Source organism: Anguilla anguilla, chromosome 6 (assembly GCF_013347855.1).
Source record: "Anguilla anguilla isolate fAngAng1 chromosome 6, fAngAng1.pri, whole genome shotgun sequence".
NCBI classification, from domain to species: Eukaryota; Metazoa; Chordata; class Actinopteri; order Anguilliformes; family Anguillidae; genus Anguilla; species Anguilla anguilla.
In genome coordinates this window covers 33,006,395-33,026,065 of record NC_049206.1, presented here as the reverse complement: position 1 = coordinate 33,026,065, position 19,671 = coordinate 33,006,395, and the positions used below count along the sequence as shown (strand labels likewise).

Genomic DNA, 19,671 nt, shown 5'->3' with positions numbered 1-19,671 from the left:
GTTGGTGTTTTCCAAATGAAGCTCCAAACGTTCGTTCTCACAAAAACACGTTTAAAAATTAGGAATACCGTAGGCCTATTTGCTTTCATAACTGAAAGCTGCAGTTCATTATAGATCCAGTGGGGTGCGACATTGTATAGCCTAGCCGTGAATGAAGGGTTTCAAGTTTCATATGCCTGTTTATTGAAAGGATAAAATAGCACAACAGTTATTTCCTAAATTTAATTTTATTGCACAAAGTCATAAAATCAGCAGATCAGTAGCCTAGTAACAGAAAAATGTAACAGGTACAATCTCAGCACGATACAGTAAAAAAAACAATCACTGTCGGACAAAGCACTCTGGCAAATAAAAATAGCTAGCCGACAAGAAAACATTGTGCATACAACTTTATTAAATAATAAGTAGGCCTAGCTTGGAACATTTTCAAAATGTTTAAATAAACGAATGGCCTCGCTCGGCCAAGGCCATTAATGTAGGCTACGTCTGAATAAATAACCTGACAATATGAGGACATTACAACGAGCGTCCAAAAAAACAGAATAAATTATATAATCAGAAAACATGAACATAAACATAAACAACCATAATCAACATGAACATAGTGGACACGGAATGTCTCGTGACATAATAAAACAAAGCCTCACCTATACTCTCTTCAGGTTGTGTGCCAAGAAGACTAGTTTGTCCACATTGCCAGGGAGAAGGGAATTCCTCGTCTTATTGACAATATATCCAGCCTGGAAAATATGCATTCCGAATTAGCCAATGCAAAGTTAGCTAGCTATTTCATTAACTAACTGCCTAGGCTAGCCTACTAGGCTAGCTACAGAATATCTTTTCACCGACAAATTAATTATAGACATACTTACAGATTTCAAATGAGCACTCAGATTTGTTGTGTCGCCGTGGTATGCCAGTTGCTTGTTACGTATTTGACATTGAGCCTTTTTCTTGTCATCGGTAATTTTGAAGTGTTTCCACACAGCCGATTTCTTCGCAGTTGCGATTGTGCTAATGGACACGTGGGCTGAAACGTTTGTAGTGCTGGCCCACGAAATTGCTTTTTTATCGACTAGGTAAATGGTCCATAATGGAAGCAGTCTGGCAAGTGGTGTTGTGCCATCGCCGGTTCTCTATTTGCATAGAATGAACTCCATCTTTGTTACATCGCCTGTTTCTTGCCTCAGATGTTTTCAGAAATATGTTTTAGTGGACAGTTTGCAGTAGGTAGAAAAAGAAAGTTTATCAATGTTCTGCTGTATTTTTCCATTGTGAATAGGGGAGCCAAAACCAAGTTTCGCACAGAATCTATCCAATCTGGTGTTGGCAGTGTTTATTGTTTGTAAACATTGAAGCAAAATAGGCCTGTATTTTGAGTTATGGTGGGGTGAAATATGTTTTAGTGGACAGTTTGCAGTAGGTAGAAAAAGAAAGTTTATCAATGTTCTGCTGTATTTTTCCATTGTGAATAGGGGAGCCAAAACCAAGTTTCGCACAGAATCTATCCAATCTGGTGTTGGCAGTGTTTATTGTTTGTAAACATTGAAGCAAAATAGGCCTGTATTTTGAGTTATGGTGGGGTGAAAGCAATTAAAAGAGCACATTGTCCATCTAGAAGTTCTACTCTTCAAGAATATAGGACTATATAACCAAAATTGATACTCAAGAAAAGTTACATATTGCATCTTTAAAATGGACATTCTTCTGCTAAATTAACTTAATTACCATGACAAAATAGTACTTAGAATGTTTTATCTTTTTATTTAACAATAATATAATTTTAACTGGGTCCACATTCAAAGCCCTCTCTCTCTGTCTCTCTCACACTCAATGACAGAGTTTACCTGCTTTGTCCATGCACTTAATCCTCCTCGACTTCTCGTAGAAGATCTCTAGTACTCTCCTGTATGGAAAGCCTAGGTGGTGGCCCATTGATGCTTAACCGCATGCATGCAGCCAGATGCTCCCCCTGCAGCCTGTTCCTCAGGTCTGTCTTGATCTGAAATTTAAAAAGAACAATATGAACTAGTGGAGGGACAATGGGGATTACATTTTTAAATCAGTTTTAAAGCTATTTAAATTCTTACTCTTTTCATTGTTGAAAAGTCCCTTTCAAAGTTGACAGAGGAGATGGGGACTGTTAGGGCAATCGCTGCCAGCTGACGAAGGCAGAGATAGAGCTGTCCCCACTCCTCCTCCTGGGCAACTAGCTTGCCATGATGGAGAGCTGCTCCATACCCTGAAAACATAAAAGATTTTTCTACGAACATTAGTCCAAAGCTTCCCAGTCCTCCTCCTGGATCTTCGTAATAAGTTGTGTGGTAGTAGATACCTGGAATTCCCCAAGCAGCACGTGCTGCTTGTAGGAGGTCCACTGCTGTAGGACAGTGACCTTGGACTCTTACAGGAACTGCTCTGTGAGGATGCTGAGCTTGCCCACGTTGGTCTCATCATCCTCACTGGCAGCTCCTGGTTTCGGCACACTGAAGGCCCCCAGAACCCCCAAGTTCTGGAACCTCTTCATAAATCCTATGGTGGCCTGGGAAAACCCTTCACATGGTGAAATTTTGACACATTGATTTTTTTATATTTCTGAAAACTAGGAACACTCCCCTATTCATATATTTTTGAATGATGGCGATATCTCTCTCAGATCCAGAGTTAGGAGCTTTTTAATTCTTCATGTGTCTAAAAGTAAAAAGTGAGAGAAATGGCTTTAAAGATTCTGTTCTATTACATTCTAATTTTGCTGAGGAGCATGAGACAAAAATTTCCTAACTAACTTAGATGCTTGATAAATGTATTTTTTATTAGCTAGTGTTATCTGTATTAATTTCTGGACACTGTAGCAGCTTGTGAGACTACTCCTCTCGTTATGATCATAATTGTTATTAGAATGCAGCCCTCTTTGTCAGCTGTAGCAACTGTAGCCTAACTTAGTTTTGCTAGCTCACTACATTCACAAAACCTTAAAAATAAACACTTTCCCTTTCGTTTTCATGAAAAAAAATCACCATGTTGTAGTATGGAAATGGAAGTAGTTGAATCACTCAGACATTTTAAATGCCTAAAAAAAATTTGCGCTGTTTTGGCGATTTTCCAACAATTTGCGGTCGCGACATCCGACTGGTTTCTCCAGGCCACCGTTTCAATCAGATGTATTGTACCATTATAACAACAGCTCTAGATAAAATGGGTAGGCACCTACGTAGCTTAACTGGAACAGGCTCCGCTCCGGCTCAAACAAACACCGTTTATTTTCAGATAACGTTACATGTTTATCACATTTATTTTTTACTTGTTCGATCAGACAACCACATGACTGGCATTCCACTTGCCCGAACAGAGTTTACTAGTCCCGGGGAAGCTGGCAAGTGTTAATGTCGAGCCCAGAGAAACTATTACTTGCTGCTTGCTAATCCCCCCTTGTGTTAATCATGGCTAGCCGGCATTAGCCTGCCGGCATTAGCCTACCTGACTGCTCTCAACAACATCATTCTGATTCTCGTTTCTCTTCCTCTTCAAATATTGTCGGATGCCCATCTGGAAAATTTTATTGACATATTAGGCTATAGGATCCGCCAGTTGTCATCACCGAATGATAGTTAACGTCACTGCTTGAGATGGGCAGGAGCTGTCGGGACTTGTATACGAGTACCGACACTTCTTTTGATTACCAACATTAATTTATTTTAAACAGTATGTATTTTGAGGAATAGGTACTGGCACTTATACCTTTTCGTTGTCTTTCGCTCGCTGAAGAGAAAAAGTATGGTAGTATGGTTTTGAAAGCACATTTAGGCAGAAATATTTAGAAAGTTTAACATTTTTTATTTAAGAATTTAATATATAGGCTATATATATATAATTTTTTATTTTATTATTTAAAAAAAAAAAATTTAAATGTACGGTGTGGCGACAAAGATTTTGCCGTGGCGCTACGCCATGGCGAAACCTTACCAGCGGAAAAATACATTATAAAAATACATTATAAAACACAAAAACGATTTTAGGATTTCTTTGTTGATTTTCAGAATAAATGTGTCATGTATGTTTATGGAGTGAGACACCCATTTTGGTACAAATGTGCTCTTTATTTCAACCTTTCAATCATGTCTGTACTGTTTATAATTTGGGAGATAATGGGATTTATTTAGGACCGGGGGTGGAGGGGGGGCTCTTTAAAAAGCCAGGGGTTTTAAGTGGGGTTTAAGTTCTGTCACGGTGTAAAACCTTTTTCTCTGATCCACCATAATTATAAATCAGTTTTTAGCACAATTTTAAGTTGTTGTGAGGCCTAGCTTGCTCCAGGCTGTGCACGCACTCTACTTTTCAACACAGTCTACATCACGCATGTTCCTGGCAGATACGCAGTTAGCATACTTGCGAATGGCTGGACCCATCAACACCAATGAGGGCTCTTGTTTAATTTGTTCCATAAGTTGATTCACTTATAAGTAAAGTAAACCTATTCAGATCAGCAAACACCTGCTCTACAAAATACTCCTGTACTAAAGAGAGCATGGGTCGTCAGATAAACCAGTCAGCTGTAGCTTGAATACGAGTGGAGGCATTATGGATTACAGAAACATTTACCTAGACTAAAGAGCCATACAGACACAAGTACTGGATATACCAAAAGGGAATGCAATGTAAGTACAGCACATATGGACATTTAAAACCTTTTTCTGAATGATTTATTTGGTGAACTTGAGGTACTGTTCTGAAAGCTGAAAGGGTATATAAGCAAAAATTTCTTCGTTTTAGTCTAGTTTTAGTTGACGAAAACTCAAAACATTTTAGTCTAGTTTTAGTCGACAAAAACTCGTTGTAGGGACTCCCTGCGTTATATTTGATGTTTTCTATTCAAATTAATTCAACTAGGTTAATACAGGTAATGGAAATTGGATGCAAGTTGTCAGGTTGTATCAAGTATGGACGGAGTGTGGCACAGTGGGTAAGGAACTGCGCTTGTAACCGAAAGGTCGCAGGTTTGATTCCCGGGTAAGAACACTGCCGTTGTACCCTTGAGCAAGGTACTTAACCTGCATTGCTTCAGTATATATCCAGCTGTATAAATGGATACAATGTAAAGTGCTATGTAAAAAAGTTGTGTAAGTCGCTCTGGATAAGAGCGTCTGCTAAATGCCTGTAATGTAATGTAATGTAAAGTATGCTGGAATTTCAACAGATGTAATATAGTGAGTGGCTGTTGCAACTCTTAAAGCAACATTTCACTCTGTTAACACTTATTTGTGTAATATCCTTACCTTAGCTGGATATCTGTACCCTACCTAGCCTCTCTCTCCCATCGATGTGATGCTGCTGTGCTGTCCTCGCTGCTACTAAGCTAAGGATATTGCACAGATAGAAGTGTGGAATGTTGCTTTACTCAAAGTCAAGAAATGAAACATTCTTTCTTTGACTATTGTGGTTATATTTATTTTCTGAAACTTCACATAAAACCAAAAGAGGTATGTATTTCTCTCTCATAATAAAACCAAATTAGGTAGTGTTTTTCCAGACGCTTGCTTTACAGTTTACAATGTCTTTGACTATCATATACTTTTAACAGATTTTCAAGTTTGAGTTACACTGTGTTGTTTTGGTTTAAGTCACTGTGTAAATGAAAAACAAAAAATGGTAAAGCAGAATTCTTTAACAATCAGAGTCTCAGCAACAGATACAGTATGATAGCAGTAGCAGCATTAACCACCTCGAGTCTGTTTTAATTAATTTTCCTTTATTATCAAGCGTGCCAACAATCGGACTAATCAAATGGCAAGTAGCCTAACACATAGCATCTTCATACCGTGTTAGGGGGATTAAATCATAAATTCAATTTATCCGTTAAAAATCAGTTTTAATCACCAAGTAGTCTACACTTAACAAACAAGATACACCAGTCTGTTATCTACCGTGTTAGCTTTCAGAATAACCAGCAAAAACAAAACCTGCACTTCAATGTTGTTTACAGTCTACGCATTGCAGATATTTGCCATGAATACGAGTGTGGAGAAAGAAGTGCATGTATCCGCAAATAATGTTGATTAAAAATGTGCACAATTTCACACTGCAAATGAAAATACATGTAGGCTATAAGGTCTAGGCTACTCACTGAAACTGCCTATTTGGGGAGAGCTGGCTATGTATGATAGTATTGAGTTGCCTATTTTGTGGATTAATTGTATTGATACTCAAGGACAATCAGGGGAAGTGTCCGCCATTGCTTAGTGATTAAAACAGATTTTTCTAAATCACATTTATCATTTAATCTCCCTAACACAATGCGAAGAAGCTGTGTGTCACTTTCCAATTGATTAGTCAGATTGTTTGCATGTTTGTTAATCACTGAAAATTAATTTAAACAGTTTGAGATCAATGATTAGTTTAAAGGAAAGTTTTGTGCCCCATCAATTTTCAGCTCACCAGTCGCCGCTGCAACCATTATAGGCTCTGCCTACCTGGCCTTAGAGCTAAGAAATCAAACACAAATATCTCCCATATGAATTGCTGTGCAATCTTAGAACCAATAGATTGCAATTTAGCTATACGGCTAGTTTTGACAATGGAACGCGGTGCCAATCCAGCTGATTGCATGACTTGCTATCCACTGGTATTAGGCAAGCTGGACTGAGGTAAGTTAGCTGATGAAGCTAACGTTAACTAGCCCAGCCAAGTTGGCTTGCTAGCAAGGTTGCTAATTTGCGTTAATGTTAGCAATAATTATTAGCTAGGTAACGTTAGCTAAGTTGATATTGAAGTTGGCTTAACATTAGCTAACTTGTATACTAACTAATTAACATTAGTTATCATTGATGTAAACTTACCATGGCATAAATAGCAGGGTGGTATGCCTTCAGGTGTCTCTTCAGGTTGGTTGTATTCTTCCCACCTAATTTGTGGTCGCAGGGTTTCTCTCCCGTTACTAGTGTGCATTGTGTTTTCTTTTCTGCTGAATTGTTAAATAAAGTGTGTATATCGGTTCTCCTTTTTCTGCCGAGGCCTTGAACTGGTGTTGAAGCCATCGTATTATCATTAATCACTCGCTAATTTGGTGCTCTTGCTTGCAGGTGTGGCACGTATGTACTGGGTGTATCATCTGGGTGGAAGGGGTAGGACCCGGGCAGCATTCATCCAATGACAAGGATGCACTGCTTTGCTTACATTTTTCAATATACCGGTAGATGCATGCATGATTGGAAAAAAAGAATTCATGCAATTTCAATGTCTGTTAGTCCAGCATTTCCCAACCTTTTTCCTTCCGCGGCACACTTTCTATTAATTTACAGAATCTCATGGCTCAATGGCACACCACTCTCAAAAAGCATAAAAAATAAACACCCTGCAGCCCTCCTCCATGTTGATGTGATGTGCCAACAGTAGGCTTTTGTGAATGGGATTTTTTTCTTTTAATTTTTTTAAAATTCATTTGAACATTACATTTTTTTTTAAGGATTTTTCACACAGCACACCTGACCTCGCCTGACGGCACACTGGTTGGGAAACGCTGCGTTAGTCCACCACTAACGTTTTAGTCTCGTCTCGTCTTGTTAAAGAAAATTAAAATAGATTTACTCACAGTTTTTATTTTCTAAGATCCATTTTCGTCTTGTCAAGGTCTTGTCTTAGTCATGGGAAAAAGGTTTGTTAATGAAATTAACACTGGAGAGTACCAAGAGTGAAATGTTGCATTTAAACCTGGGATTAGGGTAAAATCTAACACTGCGGGGTACACCGCTTAATAGCTTAATAAGTTAACCCAAAGTAAGGCAATTCAATACAATTCCATGTTATATGATATAGTCTTTAATTTATTTTTTAAATTATGTTTATGTTTTTCTACCTCTATATCGGTGAAAATTTATCGCAAGACTTACATTATTCTCTGGTTCCTATCTAATGTCTGTTCGATCCAAACAGCTGTTTCGGTCGATTTCACGTGTTACCACATAGCCTAAAGTTAAAGTTACAATCTCGAAGATTTCCGTTTCGTTCTCTTTGGCAGTACCAATGGCGAGAAGCTGTAATTGCAGGTGTGTTTTTGGACCTCACTTCCCATAGATCCAACTGGATCCAACCAGTGTCGCCTGTGTGACGTCAATCAGTTGGCACCTGGGCCACGCCAGCTATAACACTTACTATTTACTGAATAAGAAATGGTTGATATGAAAGTAACGTTATGTACACACTCATTCATTGTCTAACATTAGGCTAACTTAAGCTGTCTTTACACTGCTGAGCCAGGTTAAAATGCTGTAGCAGACCTGGGGTAGAATTAGTGATGATCAATTTCCACAAACGTTCTTTATCCACCTTTTGCCCGGTATGAACATCTTTACACTGCAGAGAAGAATTCGCGGGATTCACTGTGGCTCGTGCAATTGTGTGTCTCGTGCACAATAAACAGTCTTTTTCGTGAATGATTGTTGTGTGTTATTTTTGAAACAACTGCCTTGCAAAATGTTACCCCTGGTCTTTCTGGTTTTGCTAGCTAAACTGTTCGAGGATAAAGAGCTGGGCAGTTTTAGAATGTTTACAGTCAGACGTCTTGGAATTTTTTAAGTTGCATCCAGTCTCGTTGCGAACTGGCCTTTAGTTAGCTACATTGCAACGTTGTCAATTTTTTCCCGACCGTGAAAACTGCCTGAATTGTTTACATTTTGGACAGATGTGGCTATAGAGTAAATCCATCGTTGTTTCCGTCGCAGCACTTTCGACTGAAGTAATATCGGAAAAATCCTAAAATTGCTTCTTACGGTGAATAGTGCCTGACCGGCAACCGTACAAATGTGTTAACACAGCGGCAAAATTAGGCTATATCTAGAAATACCATCATTGGGGAAAAAACGCTACGGTTGAGGGTCAGGCACTCTTCACTGCAAGAAGAAATTTCAGGATTTTTTCGATATTGCTTGTGTCTAAAGTGCTGCAACAGAAACAACGATAGATTTACTCAGGAGCTACATCTGTCCAAAATGTAAACAAGTCAGGCAGTTTTCACGGTCGGGAAAAATTTTATGACAACATTGCAGCAAGGTAGCATTGCATTCGCGAGACTGTTTGCGAGGTCGGTAGCGTTAGCTAGCGTTTTTTTTTTCACTGTTACAATCTAAGCTGACATTAGATTGTGTTAATTACATTAGCTAGCTGGCTAATGCAACGTTAGCTGATATGAGAGATGGATACTGTGCGCAACGTTGTCTAAACTAATGTTGCCTTTCTTGACATGGTCCGGTAGCTAGCATTAGCTGTGCAAATAGCAATTTAGTAACGTTACATTGTCATCAAATGTAATACGAAATAAACAAATAATATGACCTCATGTTAAACAAAAACTTTTTAGGGTTCCATAAGCCCCCCCCCCCCCCCCTTTTCTGTTATTGTAACGCTAGCAGACACTGGAGAAAACAGTACGCCGCTTGCACAAGTGAGTTGAAGAGCGAGCCTGTTGCGTTAGCTCTGCCTACCCTCTCTGGCGGACCAACCACTGATGGGTGATGGAAAATGCGTCACTAACTATGCACCGCTTGTAATTTTTTCCCGGGAATGTCGCCACAGACACCCAGTTCTTTAATCATAAATTATTATAATAATATTAATATAAATGAATATAGTAATAGGCTCAATCACCATTGTGTTACCTAATTCGGCGATAGATAGTGACTTATTTTAGAGATAGAGATTTATTTTAATGAAAATCTTCAAGATTATTACTTTAAGTTAAATATATTTATGAACATCCATCCATATACCCCATTTAAAAGCCAGGGTTTTTTGTAAGAATACATGTCAAACCTATGCTGATTTGGAATCAGGAGATAAATAATCGAAATGCATGCATTTAAAATGTGATGAAACCACCGCTCATCCAATCCTTTCAGTTCAGTTCAGTGCAGTCATGCAATTGTTGTGAATGTTGGACTAGTGCATTATAATTTTTCTTTCTTTTTCACGTGAGCTGCATGGAGACATTTTACTTTTGTGAGCAGGATCACTGGCATTGAATGATCTCCCCTGGTTTTATTTTGTTTAATAAAACTTCAAGATACTGTTGTCATTTAAGCTAATTATCTATAGGTTAAACCTGACCCATAATAAACATTTAGGCAATGTTCTAATTCTGATGGAAGAAAATTCTAACAAGATCCTATGAGTTTCTCTTATTTATGAGATTCATCAAACTCTTTTTTTTTTTTTTTTTAAAGCAACAGCCCAACTTTGCACCTCCTGCAAAAGAATGTCTTTTTTGAGAAACGTCTGAATCGTACATCATCCGAGTCTTCCATTGCAGTGTAGACTACGGAAATTGCTAACATGCCCTGCGCAATGTGCACAGCTCTTAAAGGGAATGAAATGAGGTCATTTGATTGGCTATTAACAAATGCAGCTGCACCATACTCACTGATATTATATTTGGTATAACCTCGCCCTGTTGGCAGTTGCGCCATGCGTTTTATGCTGTGTGCTGCTCTTCTCTGGTCCCAAAAATACCAACAATCACAAACCACGCCCAGTGCCATTAACCGTACTCATGCGCTATGTAACTTTTATTCTGGAAAATAGAGCCCCTGGTTTCAACCTTTGATAGAGAGTGTTTGGGTGCACAACATTTAGCTTGGATGACTGCCTTCTTGTAGCCATCAGTCATCTTTCTACTAATAATTTGCCCCTCTCTTCAGCTGCAGACTAAGGCTGCATTCAGACCAGATCAGGCAATGCGGCACCTCCCCGCAGGGTTGTGCGGAGGTGTGGGTGTGTCACTACATGGCCCATTTGTGTGACGTCATGTTGTAAACTTTAACTCAAACAAATGGACACAAACCGAAGGAAGCTTCTTGCTATTGTTATTTTGCAGCATAAACTGCAAGCCAGACGCAGACGTCGAAGCTGGGTACACAAAATAAACCAAGCTATAGTCTCTCTTCCATATCTTCACAGTTTCTCAGTAAACAGCGGAATGCTACGTGGTAATTTAAACAAGGCTCTTCTTCCCGTGGGTGTCTTCCGCTCTGATCGTCAGCTTACGTGATTGGCCACCGCAACGTGACGTCTGGTTGCGTTATGGCAAAAGTTGACTCTGGTTCTACTTCAGACACTCAAACATGCTTTACTAATTGATTGATTTTAATGATGCCACACACTCGTCCAAAGCCTCCAGTACCACAGTGTAATTTAACCTCGCTGTTTTGCTGTAGGGAGGGTAACCTTTTTTTTCCCCCTCAATGCTTCATTTAGCCATCTGTAAATGTAGCGCTGGTTTGCATTTACAAAATTTGAGAGCTCTAATTTTCTGTCTAAGCACAATGTCTAAAAGACAATTCCCAACGACAGTCCACAAAATGTCTCAATCTACATAATGTTGGAAGGGCCAGACTCATACGTATGTAAGACATCCTACGTACATCCAAAGGGATACGACTATATATTAAACATGCATAATACTAGAATTTCTTGCTCTTTTCCCACTTGTCCAGCAGTCTAGTCCTCTCCACTGTTTTGATTGTACTTTAGCATGCTCTTTATCTCCAGTGTCTCTATGACCTTAATCTTTCTCCTCCCCCCAGGACTGTCTGGATGGCTTTCTGCAAGGCAGTGGAGGGTCCCAAAATCATGAGCTGCTCATGGTGCACTACCTTCAGCAGGCAAACTACGTTCCGGCACTGCAGCTCAACCAAGCCCTGAGGACGAGCCTGGTAATTCAATCTACTTGTTCCTAACAAGTCTCACTGTTACAGAAAACTGTGCTGTGAGCTGAATCGGCTTTGCCCTTCATTAACTCTGAACTATGAACTAGATGAATTATTGGGATGGCAGGTATGCCTTCCTGCCAAGTTACAGCTTGGTGGGGCGACATGCCCTATATCTATACCGCACCAGGTTTTTGGCACTTTTCAGAGTTTCCTACAGAAATAACCACAATGACCACAGACTCTCAGCCCTTTAAAACATTAATTTATTTACCTTCTGACCTCATGGCAACAAACCATATTCACAAAACTTCACACGTCCACACAATAAAGCCCCAAACTTATGGGATTTTGCGTTTTTTCTTCCTCCTTTTTCATGCCTGGTTACATCATCACAAATGCTCCAGGCCTACAAACAATATGTCTCCCCTTTGGACATCTAGCTACACCTAAATTCCTGAAATCCTTTCTCTAACATTTCACATGCAAATTACGAATGAGTATCGTTTGCCTCCCTGTGATCACAAGACTGAATACAGACAGTATCTAAACATCTGAAAGGATGGAAATCTTTCCGCGGACATAATATATATTATAGACTGTATTTTCACATACCTTGAAGACATTCGGTAAACCGGCTCGATTTACTTGTAATGTGAGTTTTCTAGTCGGCTAGGATATGACCAGCCCATATGGAAGTAAAACCTGAGTTGAATTACGGTTGAATTTAGCTAACCAAGTCTTATGTCAAAACATGTCAACCTATATTTCAACTCCTTTAGATATTTACATTCCATATACGGGCTTGTGGTCACAGGGCTACCTTCTTTAAAAGCACAGGCAAATGATGGATTTAAAGAACGTTTTCTTATTGCAAAGCCGTTCGTGGCCATTTAACCCCTTTGTGCAATCCCCCTAGTAGTCTGCATGCAGTCGTACCTAGATTGCTAAACTCAGACATTCATTGCTCCTGCAACAAAATTGAGTTGAAAACACAAAAACTCTGTGTTCTAGTTTTATTACTAGATGGTACACGACAACTATGCCGAATTCAGAAAAATCAATGTTCTACAAAATCCAGCATTCTAAAGCAGTTAAAACGGCAACATTATTCTTTCGATTTTGAATTGTTGTTACGTCCCCTCCCCTTCAATGTCCAATTTCGCAATTGATGGCAATGTTGAATCACGGTACTAGTTAGGCTACTGGCTTCATTTAGGGTTGCCCACCGTCCCGCAAAATACTGAATTGCCCCTTATTTGGACAGTAGAATAAGCGTTCCGTATTTAACTCGTGGCTAAGGACGCATTTTCTTCTGTATCTTTGTAATAATAATTCAGCAGTTAGCTAGCTAGCTAGCTAGCTAGCCGGGATAAAAAAGCATGCCGTGTGAGACCATTTTGATCTAAAACCCAGCTGAATTTTAATATTGGCTAGGTGACAAGTGACAACGAACCTCAAATAAAGCTAGCTGGCATTCAAACCCGGTTTCAGAGTCTTGGAAAAACGCTATGTCTACACTGCGTGACCGCACCATTTTAAAAAGCAAGACAGAACTAGGGAAATGAATTTTATTGAGTTATGGTTTCATGCAGTTTTCTTAAATAATGCAATGACGTTGTTTTCATAGAACTAACAACCAGAATTTTTGCTTAACAACAGTACAAATAGAACTACCAACTAGAATTTTTGCATAACAACGGTCCAAATAGAACTACCTACAAGAGTTTTACTTGACAACGGTAAAATAATATGCCCAAATGGCTGTGGAAGAATATTTCAATTTCAGGTGATGAAGTCGATAAAAATAAACAAAGGGAAAAAACAAAACAAATGTGCATAGTTTTTTTTTTATTCAGTCATTTCAATGTATTTTAAAACATATTTTTCTAAGCCTAAATTTTCCACTATGAAAGTTCACCCGAACTGTCTGGGCTTGGTAATGAGAACTGTCAGTTAGCTATGATTGACAGACCGTGCCCCGTTACCATAGCTACCTCCATGATACGCGCTTATCTTGGGAGACTGAATTTTCACAAGCTAGCTAACTTAGTATATCAAGTATCGATAGCTAAGATTGGACTTGTATTGACTTATATCCAATAATCATTTTTGCTAGCTAGCCAAGTTTAGATAAAACCACTTCTATAACATCCTTATGAAAGCAAACTAGCTAACGTTATCGATAACTTTACATTACGCAAGCAAACTACATAGCTAGCTAACGTTAGCTAGCTAGCTATAAATGAATATAACCAACCAGAGGTAGTCTAACAGTCCTTAAAAGGCACTCTAATAAGTGAACCTAACGTCAGTCAAATATTTGCATTGTCTTGCCTGTAAGCCAGCGGCACAAACTATGGGTCACGAGTTATCCATGGGTCCCCAAATATGTGACGGGTGCTGGAGAAAAGGTCCGCAAGTCGCAAATCTTGAAATCGCGCTACCGTTTTCCTTTTTTTCATATTACGAAAGTTAAAGTGTTGAAGAAGTCATTCAATAGAATAAACAATATTTTTAGGGTCACTAAATACTTATAATTTGTCAGCAAAGTCGGCTTGTTTTAGTGATTCTTACAGCCGGGTTTTGGAGGCGTGATGGGGGTGCAGTTTAATTAGCATGTTTGATTTCGTTGGCTATTGTCACTTTGTTTCAGTCAAGCCACCGCCTATAAATAAAGCCGTGTGGTAGTAGCCTATGTTTGTTTACTCTGTGAGGTTGCTACAATGGCGGACGCTCAATCAGTAGGTGAGAGTATAAGCTTTCTAACGATGTATAACATGTCTAATTTTGCTTTTGGAATAGCGTTTTATAGGTTAGCGTAACCAAACATTTTCTTACCATGGCATTCGCTCTACATATGGTAGCATTAAAAGACGTTGCACCTAAAGAAACATTGTCGACAATTTTTCGTAATTCCTTGGAAAATACCATTATTATTGAGGACTTCTGGGCATAGCTAAGCCATATGTTTGCTGATAGACCTATCTGACATCGTTTTCTGGAGCAAAACAGAAGCGGATAGAACTGTCATTGATTTACTGTCTGTGTCTCCATCTACTTAACATAGATACGATTTCATCATTGCTATGTAAGTATTACTGCTCAAAATATTTCGTTATATACGTTATTTTAGAAATTGAGTGTCTTTAAATAGGTTAGTGGTATTATGTAATGTTTAAATTATATCTGTGTTTCATCTTAAACCTTCATAAGGGGCTCATATGCTTTACAATGGACAAAAAGCATTATATTCCTTTTTGGAGAGATTTTGGATTTGTTTCTGGACCCTTAGCTATTTTAGACCAGTGTTAATAATTTAGACATTTTGGGTAGATTTGGAGATGCTGGGTACACTGCTTAGTTTTTGCTTCATAGATCTTTAGTAGTTCTACATATCCACCCTTAGATTTTATGAACTTGTGGTCAAGAAGTTTTTTATCCAGGACATGTATACTTTAACCCGCAATCTCACAGTATTTCATTGCGAACTAAAAAAGTTCGCAATTAAATAAAATTCATTTTAGATTTTTTGCCTTGACCACTGCATTTGTGGCATTTTATTTCTTACAAAATTATGAATATAAAGTAATCTAAGCTAGTATTATAAATGGTACAAATGTATTGCTTCATTTAAGACATTTTTCTAGTCTCTGTGGTATTCACATCTGGAGTTATAAAGCTTTAAATAGGGTAATCCCTAAATGGACAAGGATTTACAGGTACTCTAGCGGGGGAGTGGTTGGGGTGGAGTTAACTAGCTATTGTTCCCACCCATTATCTCCCTGTGAGAAGTGTGAAAAGTTCAAGATCTTTCAAGGGGATTTTCTCTGCTACTTGATTTTAGGAGTACCAACATTCAAATAAGCATATCTTCTTCAACTATTTTCAGATTTCAATGTATGACACATTTGAAAGTTTATAATCTGCACTTTCATAATCAGTAAAAAACTGAAAAATGACCTTGCCCTACTTGAGGACCAAAACACCAGCACCTATCACATATGATATAGAATGACAGCAATCTGACTGACAGTAGGTAGGGCAAAACGGAGCTTTAGAATGTCGCCAGCAGCGTATGCGCGTGAGCTCGACAATACATTTCTCACAGAAAAGGTAGTTTATCGTCTTTTTTTAGTTCGTTACAGTGGTGATAGAAGTGACAATAATTAAGTGGTGCTGTGCTGTTAGCCTTTACTGATCGCCGTACAAGGTTAATGTGAAGTAGCTAGCACAATCGGACAGCACTAACCCATAAAAATGTACTTTGAATGATACTTGCTCAATCTTCAAGATGGCGCCGCGGATGGCTGCCTCGGTGTGTTGGTGCGCATTGTTTTGCCTTGTTTTGTTTGTAAATTCAGTGTTTTGCGATAGCATCCGGAACTCTTTCACCAGAGGAGAGCTCATGAATATCAGGGAAACAACTCCTGTGGATTTATTTCCCAACTTTCTCATCCCATCTGTGGAATTACTGGTCATTTTGGTCAAAGGTACGCTCACCCTTGTTCACGCAGTGAAACCGGTGCGCTCGTGCGTCTCCGCAGATGCAGTCTACGCACTCCGTTACCGGGAATATTTCTTTCTAACGTGCGATCGCTGTGCAATAAACTGGACGAACTTCAGCTTCTGGTGGAGAAAAACAGAGACTTTTCTTCATCTTCCGTTTTGTGCTTCACGGAAACTTGGCTGTGTGGATCGATACCGGACTCTGCACTGCAGCTGGCAGGCTTTCAGCTATTCAGAGCGGATCGCGACACTGAGCGCTCCGGCAAATGAAAGGTGGAGGTATTTGTTTTTATACTAACAGTGGCTGGTGTAAAGATTTTACAGTGATTATGCAGCACTGTTCTCCTGTTCTGGAAACTTTTTTCATTAACTGTAAACCCTTCTACTCCCCCGCGAGTTCGCTTCATTCATTCTGGTCGGTGTTTACATTCCACCGCAAGCCCTCGTGCAGGAGGCACAGCATATGCTCGCCGACCAGATACTGTGTGTGGAGCGGACAAACCCGGACTCTTTCGTTATTGTCCTCGGTGACTTTAACAAAGAGAATCTCAGCCACGAACAGCCTAAATACCGCCAGCTGATTAAATGCCCGACCAGAGAGGAGAACACTTTAAGCCGCGTTTCCACCGCAGGAACTATACCCCGGAACTAGGAACCTTTTGAGGAACTCGCAGGAACTAGGGTCTAAATTTAGTTCCGGGGGCTTTATTTTACCCCCAAAAACGTTCCTTCTCGGGGGGTAGTACTTTCCGAAAGTACAGGAACCTTTTGGGTGGAGCTTGCAGCGCTGAACATTTCTGATTGGTCGAGTACTCGCAGCATTTTTTTGTGTTTATTTTCAGCCGCCATGTTTACAAAAATGCAGCCGCAAACCGATTTATTTTCATAATAACTTCAAATCAAACTTGTATGTTATGCGGCGCAGTAGCCTAGTTTTGGTTATAGCCTGCCAACGTCTTGGAATTATAACGTGTGCTCTTCTGTTCTTTTCTTGCTTTAGTATTCGTTTTATAAAATGCTAAGCATTCGTGCTGGGACAGCATATTAGCCTACGTACCAAAACATTCAAACGGATTAATTCGGTTGCTGAATATTTTCTTCCGGATTTTCTTTGTTAGCCCGTTGTAATTGACTCAAAACGTTTGATACAGTTATGTGAGGTATGCGGTAGTTCTGCGTAATTCACATTGGTGATATAGTAAAAGCAAACTGGAAATCACCTTCCGCACTTTTTGTCAGGGTAAAATAACAGGTTAATTCTAGTAATCATCCCTTTAGCTTTTTCAGACTGCCGTAATTTTACTCTGCCATTCTTCAATTCCACGAAAAGACCAGGAAGACTATGGACTAATTTATGGTGCATGGTTCGCATCTGGAGGGCACTCTTCGCTGCTCGGCTAGCAGTAACTTCAAAGGAAAGCAAACGGTGGCTGTACCACTACTAATTTAAATTTTCACGCAAGTCCGAGTTTTCGTTCTATTCTTGTCATTTTGCGATTAGCCTATATGGAATTGACGATGAGAAAGTAATCAAACAGCAAATTGTTTACAACGTGTGCATGTTTTCTGATGTTGTTGCGTTATATTGGAAATGTGAATGCATTCTGTCGCTTCGGATGTCAAGACATGAAAGCGAATGTTCGCATAAAAACATAATGAATGTGTTTGAGAGGATATATAAAAGAGTTACAATCTGACTATTGGCCTGTTATATCCTATTTGTTGCATAACAATGGTCCAAGTTCAACTACCAACAACAGTTTTTCTTGACAACGGTAAAATATGCCCAAACGGCTGCAGAAGAATATTTCAATTCCAGGTGATTAAATTGATAAAAATCAATAAATACAAAAGTAACCATATATAATTATTGTTGGTAACCCGTTGTATATAAGTGGAATAAACCCCTCCGGGCTGTCCCGGTTATTAGAAAATAATGTAGGCTACTTCGGTGGTAGTATGGGGTTACAGAAGAAATCATAGGACAGATGGACCGACGACAACGTCGCTTTTTCATACGTCAGTGGGCTAATTTGCCTAATCTTCGCGGGACTTTAGACCGCGGTGGAAACGCAGACAACCATGGGCTGAAGGAACCTTTTAGTTCCTTGAAAAGTAGTTCCTGGGACTAAAAGTTCCGGGTGCTTTTGGTGGAAACGCGGCTTTAGATCACTGTTACACTACAATCAACCGTGCCTATCACGCCGTCCCCCGCGCTGCACTGGGACACTCTGACCACGTCATAGTCCACCTGATTCCTGCATACAGGCAGAAATTTAAACTCTGCAAACCTGTTGTGAGGACATCTAAGAAGTGGAACAGTGAAGCTATGGAGGATCTTCGCACGTGCTTGGACTGTACTGACTGGGATGTTTTCAGGACTGCTACCAACAGTCTGGATGAGTACACAGAGGCTGTGACATTATACATCAGCTTCTGTGAGGACAGCTGTGTACCATCACGCACCAGGGTTAGTTACAACAATGACAAACCCTGGTTTACAGCTAAACTCAGACAGCTAAGGCTGGCAAAGGAGGAAGCATTTAGGAGTGGGGCCAAGGACCAGTTTAAAGAGTCTAAATACAGGTTTAGCAAGGCGGTGAGAGATGCTAAACGACTGTACTCTGAGAAACTCCAACAGCAGTTCTCAGAAAACAACTCAGCCTCTGTCTGGAAGGGCCTCAGACAGATTACCAACTACAAACCGAAAGCCCCCCACTCCACTAATGACTTGCGCCTGGCCAACGACCTGAACGAGTTCTACTGTTGATTTGAAGGACAATGGGACAGTCCTGACACCATCCCCCGTGACCCCATTTACCAGCTCCAGACCACCCGCTCCTCCTCCCCCATCTCAGCAGGGGCCCGGGCCTCTCTACAATCACCCACCTCAGAGGCCCCCTCGCCCTCCCCTATCACAATGACGACTCTCTCCCTCCTGGAGAGGGACGTTAATAGACTATTCAAGAGACAGAACCCCCGCAAAGCAGCTGGGCCAGGTGGATCACCGACTTCCTGTCTGACAGGAAGCAGCACGTGAAGCTGGGGAAACACGTCTCCGACTCCCGGACCATCAGCTCCCCTCAAGGCTGCGTCCTTTCCCCTCTACTCTTCTCCCTGTATACAAACAGCTGCACCTCCAGTCATCAGTCAGTCAAGCTCCTGAAGTTTGCAGACGACACCACTCTCATTGGACTCATCTCTGGTGGGGATGAGTCCGCCTACAGGAGAGAGATTGAACATCTGGTGTCCTGGTGCAGCCAAAACAACCTGGAGCTCAACGCCCTAAAGACAGTGGAGATGGTTGTGGACTTCAGAAGGAACGCAGCCCCACCCGCCCCCATCACCCTGTGTGACTCCCCAGTCAACACTGGAGTCCTTCCGCTTCCTGGGCACCATCATCACCCAGGACCTCAAGTGGGAGCTGAACATCAGTCAGATTTATTTACGGGGCGTGGAAAGGGGAGTG

General features: G+C 40.2%; 1 protein-coding gene across 2 annotated transcripts in view; it reads left to right on the top strand.

Annotated features, from left to right (window-relative positions):
- The window catches only part of ahctf1 (AT hook containing transcription factor 1), a 224,807-nt gene that overhangs the window by 114,448 nt on the left and 90,688 nt on the right, over window positions 1–19,671 (top strand). For both annotated transcript variants that reach the window (XM_035422269.1, XM_035422270.1), the window contains one exon: window positions 11,571–11,699. In XM_035422269.1, coding sequence (XP_035278160.1) covers window positions 11,571–11,699 — 129 coding nt within the window. The remainder of the gene's footprint in view (window positions 1–11,570; window positions 11,700–19,671) is intronic.